The sequence below is a fragment of the Polyodon spathula genome, chromosome 40, assembly GCF_017654505.1.
Source record: "Polyodon spathula isolate WHYD16114869_AA chromosome 40, ASM1765450v1, whole genome shotgun sequence".
NCBI lineage: Eukaryota > Metazoa > Chordata > Actinopteri > Acipenseriformes > Polyodontidae > Polyodon > Polyodon spathula.
The window spans coordinates 3,686,678-3,697,209 of NC_054573.1; the positions used below are offsets into that span (position 1 = coordinate 3,686,678).

Here is a 10,532-nt window from a genome sequence, read left to right on the forward strand (position 1 = left end):
CAGCCCTTTCTAAACCAGATTTCCGTTACTCCAGTGAAGTTTGCACAAAGTTTGTCTCTAGCACGCTTGGAATAACACTTCTTGTGTTTATAAAAAGGCCTGCAAACTTTCCACTGGAACATCAGTAAATCTGTACCTCTGTCTTGCAATTTTGGAATGTGAATAACCTGTTAGAATGTTTGTTTGTTTAAAAAGACCCAGGAAAACACGCATGTCTGATGGCAGTGATGCGGTGTGTGCGGGGCTTAAGTCAGGGTGATGTAAGCCGATGCCTTTTCCTTTAGCTGCCGCAGACAGAGGTGGCAACTCCAGCTACCTACAAGCAGGGAAAAGATACAGGTGAGTCAGTAACATCCAGCCATCGCTCGCCATAGCTGTGGATCAAAGATCAGAGCTATCAGTGTGATGAACTAGGTGGTGACCGTGACACATAGCCACAGTGTGTAGAGAATAATATAAAATAAGAATCGCCAATGAATAATGCATATTGGATAAGTGGTAAGACCGAGATGTCATTAGGTAAGCGAATGAGATGTTAGTATCATGGTATAATAAAATGACTGGTTTAGTATGTAGAATAACTTGTGCGCTGAAGATGCATGTAAAAATCTGACATTCAGATGGACAGATTTTCAGAGAGACAACTCCAGAATAATTTGATACTCCCCAAAACAATGCTTCAGATAAATGTAAGCCTGACATATAGATGGACAATGTACAGACAGACAGACAGACACCCCTATATAGCCCCAAGTCCAAAACTGTTCAACCACAGCACCAAAGGGGCATTGTGGCCCTGGAGAGAGCAAAGAAGAGCAACCAGGCTAATGCCAGGATTAAAGGACTGAGCTACGAAGATGAGACGTGAATCTGTTAGCCTGGAGCAAAGAAGAATCAGGAGAGACATGATCGAAGTCTTTAACATCTTCAAAGGAGTTGATATTGTTATCCCAAACTAATACTTTAAGTGCAATACAGAAACCAGGACAAGAGGAGACCCTTGGAAATTAAGTGGTGATATTCTCAGGACAGAGGGAAGGAGACTCTTCTTCACACAAACAGTGGTGAGGGGATGGAATGGGCTGCCTAGTCATGTTGTTGAGGCAGAATCACTTTTGGATCCTTTAAGACCGGACTTGACAAAGTCCTAAGATCAGCTACTAGGTACCGGACAAGCTTAGATGGGCAGAATGGCCTCCTCTTGTTAGTAAATCTTGTTAAGTTCTTATGTACTCTTATTAATGTTTATACCGAAGTTTCATCACAAATTGGTAAGCGCGAAGTCTTGTATAAGTCCCCACAATAGCTTCGTCAATAATAAAAATCTTTATTTAATTTGATTGGACAACGAAGCCTTCTAATTCCCCATGCTGGTGTGGCGGGTCAGTTCCACTTGAGGTTGAATACTCTTGGGGTCCAGAGGTGAAAGCAATTTCACAATTCGATAAAAAGTCAATTTTAAAATCAAGTATTTAAATCTGGTCTTGTTTGGTCAACCTCCAAAGAATTTGATGGTCGTATAAGTTTATAGGGATGACAATGACATTTTCAGTTACCTATGCACCTAAAAATAATCACAATTATCTTAAATCATGTCTTAATTTCCTTGGATTGCAACATAGCTCATTGCAGCCCAAATGGTGATGTGTTTCACAGTTGGTATGAATACCTACTCTTACTATTATATTTTGGGGTCAGTTTTTTAATGAGCCCCTTAGTGAAGGATCTCTTCTCATACAAGCCCGTCATGACCATCACATGTTGATTCATCTCGCACTGTGTCTGTGTTTTGCGGTATGCATCGTTTTATGACGTTCGTGTATTAGTGCACATCTTGCTCTGTTCCTAAATGCTTATTCTTTTTCCCCCTTTGATGTTTTGTCTCAGTGCTCTTTTCAGACAGCCCTCCTGTTTGTCTCAGTGAAGATGATGAACTCTACCGAAGCACTCACCTTCCGGGGGCTCGGCCATGGGGGGGCTCAGGCAGTACATGTGGTATCCCCGGTCACAGTCATCACAGAACAGCAGCTGATCCTGTACACAACAACAAGGCTCAGCTCTTACCCCTCCTTCATACTGTGCAACACCAGCACAAGCAGTAGCACACATGGGATACACACTGCTGCAGACAAAAGCTTTCAATCACCCTGTAAAAATAACTAATTTTGCTTCATAATGTCTAACGAAACATATTGCTTTGTAGTTTTCCATATACTTAACAAAAAACTGTCAAAAATTGAAAAATGTGACATTTCAAAATCTAACATGAAATACTGTACTACTATTACGGCTTCTTGTGTGCTGTGTTACTCACGTCGTTCTCGGAGGAGGTGGAGCGGGGGTTTGTGAATGGCAGTGTGGGGTGTGCTGTGTTACTCACGTCGTTCTCGGAGGTGGTGGAGCGTGGGTTTGTGAATGGCAGTGTGGTGTGTGCTGTGTTACTCATGTCGTTCTCGGAGGAGGTGGAGCGTGGGTTTGTGAATGGCAGTGTGGTGTGTGCTGTGTTACTCACGTCGTTCTCGGAGGAGGTGGAGCGGGGGTTTGTGAATGGCAGTGTGGTGTGTGCTGTGTTACTCACGTCGTTCTCGGAGGAGGTGGAGCGTGGGTTTGTGAATGGCAGTGTGGGGTGTGCTGTGTTACTCACGTCGTTCTCGGAGGAGGTGGAGCGTGGGTTTGTGAATGGCAGTGTGGGGTGTGCTGTGTTACTCACGTCGTTCTCGGAGGAGGTGGAGCGTGGGTTTGTGAATGGCAGTGTGGGGTGTGCTGTGTTACTCACGTCGTTCTCGGAGGTGCCGCACAGGCTGCAGGACTTGCACTCAATGCACTGCCAGCGGTACGTCCGCACAGCCGCCGTCATGTTCACTGTGAACTGCAGGCACGAGGGGTGACCTGCAGGGGGCGCAAAATAAACACACACAGTTACTTGTTTTGACGATTGCCTTCTAAAATCTTTTACATCTTGAATGTGTTCTGAATGTATTCCATCAGTCTGATCTGATCAAATACAACCTACTCCCTATACTGTATAGTAAGTGGGACCAGCCAAGTTGGAAGGCCCTTTTGTCACTTGATTTGAATAGAATGAGGAAGCATGTTTAGTCCTAGGCAGATTCAGACAGGCTTACAGACAGGCAAAGAGAGATAGAGAGCACAATGGTACTAACTCATCAGCACCCAAGGGAATGGATCTCCTGCTAGCAGAGTTAATAACGCTGACATTAGTAGAAGACCTGTACTTGCCCCTCCACTACACAGCTTGCTCTTCAGTTGCATAGTAAAACATTTGTCTTTGAATGCCTCTCCATTCAATTAGATAGGCTGGGATTTTCATTCATTACACCTGAACCACCAATGGTTTCAAACCATAAAAAGGGAAGAGGCAGATGAAAAATAAATGAATAAAAACTACCTAGCCTTTAACATAACTGTAGCTAACAAAAGAGTTCCAGTTTTCTCTTCCAAATGTGCAGTTTTGATTTTAAAAACGTTTCTGTTTTTAGAGAAATTAAGAAATCTCTGTTTGCAAGGCATGCTTTTAGACTGTCTTGCACTTCCTGGGTCATGCCATCCTGAGGGGAGGGGGACTGTCCCCACCCCTTTACTGGCTTCTTTCCTCTCAATAGCCAATCATCTGCTTAGACTATTGCTTTCAGCCAGTAACTTGATGCAGAAGACACTGCAGGAGTGAAATGGAAAAGGAAGTAAAACAAACTTCCTGGAAGGCAAGGAAAGCAAACTGAGATCTTAGTGTAGTACCAGATGTTTATAAATGTAAATGCATGTGTGCTATAACATGTGTTTCTTTCAAAAACTGCACATCTGAGATCATGGAAGTGCAAAACGGGTATGAACTTGAAGCTACTGCACTAACAGGTAACTATGATGTGATAGGTGTTACAGAAACGTGGTTATCTGAGAGTGATGGGGACGAATATAATATTTGTGGGTATACACTGTATAGGAAAGACAGGCAGGACAGAAGAGGAGGAGGGGTAGCGCTATACATAAGAAACAGTCTTGAAGCCCAGGTGTTAAACCTGGACAAAGAAAATAAAACCGAATCAATATGGGTCAGAATAACAGACAAAAATTCAAAAGGCATAATAATAGGAGCATGCTATAGACCGCCAGATTCAGACGGTGAGCACAATAATCTGTTATACAATGACATTAGAAATGTGTGTAGCAAAGGAGAAGCCATACTAATGGGGGATTTCAACTTCCCCCAAATAAAATGGGAAAACCCGGTGGGTAGCGCGAAGGATGAAATAGAAATGGTGGAAATGACAAATGACTGCTTCCTAACACAATTTGTGAAGGCACCCACTAGAGGGGAGGCATGCCTTGATTTAGTCTTTTCAAATAACGAAGATAGAATAACTAAAACAGAGGTCAGAGAACCACTGGCAAACTCAGACCACAACATGGTCTCATTTGAAGTGTTTTTTAAATCCTCAAAAGTAAAGACTAAAGCTAAGGTTTACAATTTTAGAAAAGCAAACTATGAAGGCATGAAACAGAGACTAACAGAAGTAGATTGGAGTAAAATAGAGAAAACACCCACAGAAGAAGGATGGTTGTTCTTCAAAAACGTAGTACTAGAGGCGCAAAACAATTATATCCCTAAAGTAGACAAATCTAAATGTAAAACTAAATTGCCAAAATGGTTTAATAGATCAATTAAAAAAAATATTCAGCGAAAAAAGGCACTTTACAGAGCATTAAAAAAGGACCAAAAAGAAAGTACACAGAAAGAGTACACGGAACTGCAAATGCAAGTCAAAAAGGAAGTTAGAAAGGCCAAGAGAGAAATAGAAATGAACATTGCTAAGGGAGCTAAAACCAATTCCAAAATGTTTTTCCAATATTACAACAGCAAGAGAACATTCAAAGAGGAGATTAAATGTTTAAGAGATACAAATGGCAAAATCGTAGAGGAAGAAAAAAAAATAGCAAATATGTTAAATGATTACTTTTCACAAGTTTTTACAAAGGAAGATACTGACAACATGCCCCACATGTCATCCAGTTCCTATCCAGTTTTAAATAACTTTAGCATAACTGAGGCAGAAGTGTTAAAGGGACTAGGAGCTCTTAAAATAAACAAATCCCCTGGGCCGGATGAGATCCTCCCAGTAGTACTCAAAGAAATGAAAGAAGTAATTTACAAACCGCTAACCAAGATCATGCAGCAGTCTCTTGACACAGGGGTGGTACCGACAGACTGGAAAATTGCAAACGTAATACCGATCCACAAAAAGGGAAACAAAACTGAACCAGGTAACTACAGACCAGTAAGCCTGACTTCTATTATATGCAAACTTATGGAAACTATAATAAGAGCCAAAATGGAAAATTACCTATATGGTAACAGGGTACTGGGAGACAGTCAACATGGTTTTAGGAAAGGGAGATCGTGCCTAACTAACTTGCTTGATTTTTTTGAGGATGCAACATCGATAATGGATAATTGCAAAGCATATGACATGGTTTATTTAGATTTCCAGAAAGCTTTTGACAAAGTCCCGCACAAAAGATTAATTCTCAAACTGAACGCAGTTGGGATTCAAGGAAACACATGTACATGGATTAGGGAGTGGTTAACATGTAGAAAACAGAAAGTACTGATTAGAGGAAAAACCTCAGAATGGAGTGTGGTAACCAGCGGTGTACCACAGGGATCAGTATTAGGTCCTCTGCTATTCCTAATCTACATTAATGATTTAGATTCTGGTATAGTAAGCAAACTTGTTAAATTTGCAGACGACACAAAAGTAGGAGGAGTGGCAAACACTGTTGCAGCAGCAAAGGTCATTCAAAATGATCTAGACAAGATTCAGAACTGGGCAGATACATGGCAAATGACATTTAATAGAGAAAAGTGTAAGGTACTGCACGCAGGAAATAAAAATGTACATTATAAATATCATATGGGAGATATTGAAATTGGAGAAGGAATCTATGAAAAAGACCTAGGAGTTTTTGTTGACTCAGAAATGTCTTCATCTAGGCAATGTGGGGAAGCTATAAAAAAGGCTAACAAGATACTCGGATACATTGTGAAAAGTGTTGAATTTAAATCAAGGGAAGTAATGTTAAAACTGTACAATGCACTTGTAAGACCTCATCTTGAATATTGTGTGCAGTTCTGGTCACCTCGCTATAAAAAAGATATTGCTGCTCTAGAAAGAGTGCAAAGAAGAGCGACCAGAATTATTCCGGGCTTAAAAGGCATGTCATATGCAGACAGGCTAAAAGAATTGAATCTGTTCAGTCTTGAACAAAGAAGACTACGTGGCGACCTAATTCAAGCATTCAAAATTCTAAAAGGTATTGACAGTGTCGACGCAAGGGACTTTTTCAGCCTGAAAAAAGAAACAAGGACCAGGGGTCACAAATGGAGTTTAGAAAAAGGGGCATTCAGAACAGAAAATAGGAGACACTTTTTTACACAGAGAATTGTGAGGGTCTGGAATCAACTCCCCAGTAATGTTGTTGAAGCTGACACCCTGGGATCCTTCAAGAAGCTGCTTGATGAGATTCTGGGATCAATAAGCTACTAACAACCAAACGAGCAAGATGGGCCGAATGGCCTCCTCTCGTTTGTAAACTTTCTTATGTTCTTATGTTCTTATGTTCTTATGATTAATGGAAGTATTATGTAAGCTACAATTGCATTCAGTTCAATATTTTAAAATTAAAATACATCTGAGATGCATGTAAGCACATACTCAAGTCCAAGTTCTTAAAGAAAAGCAAATTTTAGGCTATAAACCTCATGAACCCGCCAATCAAGAGATTCATTAATAAACTGGTTGACTGACTTACAATCTTCAAACATACAAGTGTAACAGTGGCTTAGATTCAAGCACCCCAATGTAATCAAGTATATATATAAAAAACATTACAAATTAAAACACATTTATAAGTGTCTGGAACAGACTCAATCTAGCCCTAACTGTATAACTACAAGATAATTTGCGTGTTTTCTTCATGTAAATGTTTCTTGGAATTTAAAGGTAGATTTATGTTGGGGTTTTTTTGTTTTGCATTGTACAATAAAAGCTGGCATTGTGTGTTAAAAAGCTGTTAACCTTGTGTCAGCAGGTGTGCACAGCTGCTGTGTACAGAGAAAAGGGGATTCCAGTTTCTCACACAAACCTATCTCTTTCTCTCAAAGGACCAGTTAGCAAGAAAGAAATTAAAAACTGCCAATTACCCCCAACTCATTAACAGGACTACACCAGCAGTCAGCTGTTTGCAATATCTCCTAAACCACTAACCCATACTACCATTACCACTATCTATGATACAGTTAAGGTAGAATGTTGCCTTTATTAATGGCATTGTATTGATTCAAGACGTTTCAACATTCAATTCAAAATCTGAGCTCTCAGTGTGATGAACAAGTTAATGACGGTGTTGTATATCAACAGTGTGTACAGAATATTCTATATTACAGAATAGTATAGAATAAGAATTAGCAATGAAATGTTTGTTGAAAATATGGATAAGTGGTAGTCAGGATCTAGATGTCATTAGGTAATGAAGTGAGCTTTTAGTATCATGGTAAAGTGTGTTAAAATGTCTGATTTAAAGTCTGTGCATTCTTGTGTTCTCAAGATACAAGTAAAAAGGTAATTGTGACACACAGACACACACCTCCATATATATATATATATATATATATATATATATATATATATATATAATCCATATTATGAGAGTACTCTCAATAACTTATTTCTATTGGTTCAAAGTTTCATCACAAATGGATAAGCAGTTCTCCAGATATATGGAAAAAAGGGTAAATTGTAGTAACACTTTATATTAAGGAGCTGATTATTAATGTTTTATTATTGTTTTATAAATATATAATATATGCTTAATAACTATATTATATAGTGTTAATAAAGCATTATAGATGGTTTATAACCATGTAATACCCATAGACAGAATGACAGTGTTATAAAGGGGACAGTTTTTAGCCACTAATTGTACTTTGGGATGTGTAAACGTAATCCCATCTATGGCTATTGTATGGTTATAAACAGTCTATAATGCCTTATTAACACTCTATAACACAGTTATTAAGTATATATTATATATTTATAAAACATTAATAAGCAGCACCTTAATATAAAGTGTTACCAAAAAATGTACAGAGACATATGAACATTTTAAAGAGCCCTTAAATAATGTTTGATCATAATAATTGATAGTAATTAATTGAAACTATTAGACAAACTTGAGTGTATTTTGCGAGGCTTCTTCATTTTTTAACTGGGTATATCGTTTTGCAACTTGATTCATATGCAAACACTGTCCATATACTGTATACAGTAGACGTGTCACAGAAGCAATGCCAGAACAAAATAAGAAATAAGAAATTAGTACAAAAAACCCCCATGGAAAACTGAATAAAATGTTTAGCCAGACCCACAGATCAGACTGTAGGGATTTTTTTGTTGTTGCTAGCTAATAATTAGCACAGCACAAAATAGTTTTGAAAATGTGAGGGTTTTGAGGCATTCGTTGTTTGCAGGTGGCTCTAGAACCTGATGTAATCCCCATGTGTTTTTATACCTGTGGTGGTTGTGAAGCTTTCAGAAACACACCACCAATGGAGAAATTGACTCACAGCAAGATACAAGATCAGTATAAAGACTGCCTCACAATTAAGATCAGTATAACGACCACCTTACAATTAAGATCAGTATAACGACTACCACACAATTAAGATCAGTATAAAGACCATCTCACAATTAAGATCAGTATAAAGACCAGCACACAATTAAAGCCACTGTTTACAGTCCTAGTATGCATCTGTGAACTCCTGTATTCAATATTAAGGCCAATAAATCAGCTAAACTAATCGACAATCAAATTCTACCTTTTTCATTTGTTACGCTGAATTAGTAAGGCCATGTGGTCCTTCCTTGGCAGCAAGAACATGCAGTAACTAGTCTGATTGCTAATGTTTACTGCAAACACCAAGCAGATTCCAAGAGAGTTCTCTGCTGAAGCCCAGATCAAATCATTGCACTATACCTGCCATAGTATTAGCAATAGCATGGCATCAGTACTGAATCTGGGACACCACTGGAAAAAAGCTGTGGTGCAAAATGTTTTTTTCCCGCTCGCCAAATGAAATAAATACATTTGTTGACACCAAAAAAACAATTTTTAGATTTATGCCCTTTTATTGAGAAATTAACTAAAACATAAAACAGCAATGCAAATATTTAACATGTCCACTTCATTTTCCTTCTTTCTTGTTAACAAGGATTTTGTCCTGACCCATGACAAAGGACTGCACACAGCCGGGTGAGGGCACACTGAAAGCAATCTGCTTAGTTGATTTTCTGGATCAAGTACCCACATGGTGTAATTAACATTAAGATTGAACCCACTGTAAGCACTGTAGCTGCCAGTTAAGATTTTTTGCAGCCTCTAAATTACCGACTGACTCGTTGTATGGACGTGGCGATGAATCTGTTTGTACGCGTCTCAATAATCAACCATGAGGTTTGTGCTCACTAAGTGAGCTCTCTCTCATGGGACTCTCTTTAGATGTCCATATGCTGTCATTTTGAGTCAGTGCTTTGAGCACTTGTCTCAAGGCTGCACAGCCTGCTTCACAAACTGTTCCTACAGCTTACAGGAGTGACAAAACCTTCTCTCACAAAGCATAAACAAAACGAAATATTTACATTAACAATGAGACTGGGGAGACCCCATGCTGGTAAAGGCAGCTATTAGCAACTTCAGAATATCTTTTAAATAAACAAAGTGCCAGCAGACTGAGAGACTACCCACATCCTACTGGGGGATTAGTCCCTTATAAAAGTTTACCACAGTAACCTTGCAAACTATTTTGGCAGTTGCCTATGCTTTCCTATAGTTATACTTTGCATCTACCATAGCTTACCATGCTTTGCCATGTTTTTAAATATGGTTTACCATAATTCTCTGTGCTCTGCCATGCTTTCACTAAGTTTACACTTAGCTATGCTTTTACTATGGGACACTTTTGGAAGGGAAGAGCCATATGACAGAATAATTTGTCATGCAAATTATAAACGCTGTCGATAGGGTGTAGATCTGCTCGGACAGCCAGGACGGCACTGCTGTAACTTCACAAGCTACTGCAGCAGGTGTTGCTCTGGAGTTAGATTTTTTTTTATAATATCACCCTTTACATGCATTAAATTAGAAAATAGGGTTAATATCACATTTAGAATTAAATGTTGTGCAACTTATTATTATTATTATTATTATTATTATTATTATTATTATTATTATTATTATATTATTACTACCCTGTATTTGTCAGATTTTAACAAATGATCTTACATGAAATATACATCCCACTTTTTCAGCCCAATTTCATATTAAATCCAGGACAATACCGGTTACAGCATTCATTTATTATACTAGTTACAGTATTCATTCTGAATGAAAGCTTATACAATATTTATCAGAATTTTGAAAGTATATTTGTGCCAATTTGAAAAGAATATTTACACCAC

The 10,532-nt window shown here is 38.5% G+C and overlaps 1 protein-coding gene across 1 annotated transcript in view; it reads right to left on the reverse strand.

Moving 5' to 3' along the window:
- Positions 1-204: 204 nt before the first annotated feature.
- Positions 205-10,532, reverse strand: part of LOC121304858 (zinc finger protein neuro-d4-like) — a 15,931-nt gene continuing 5,603 nt past the window's right edge. The window contains exons 3-5 of the mRNA XM_041236269.1: positions 2,777-2,889; positions 1,953-2,034; positions 205-316 (exon numbers count right to left, since the gene is read on the reverse strand). Of these exons, the coding sequence (XP_041092203.1) occupies positions 246-316; positions 1,953-2,034; positions 2,777-2,889 (266 nt within the window). The 3' untranslated portion in view covers positions 205-245. The remainder of the gene's footprint in view (positions 317-1,952; positions 2,035-2,776; positions 2,890-10,532) is intronic.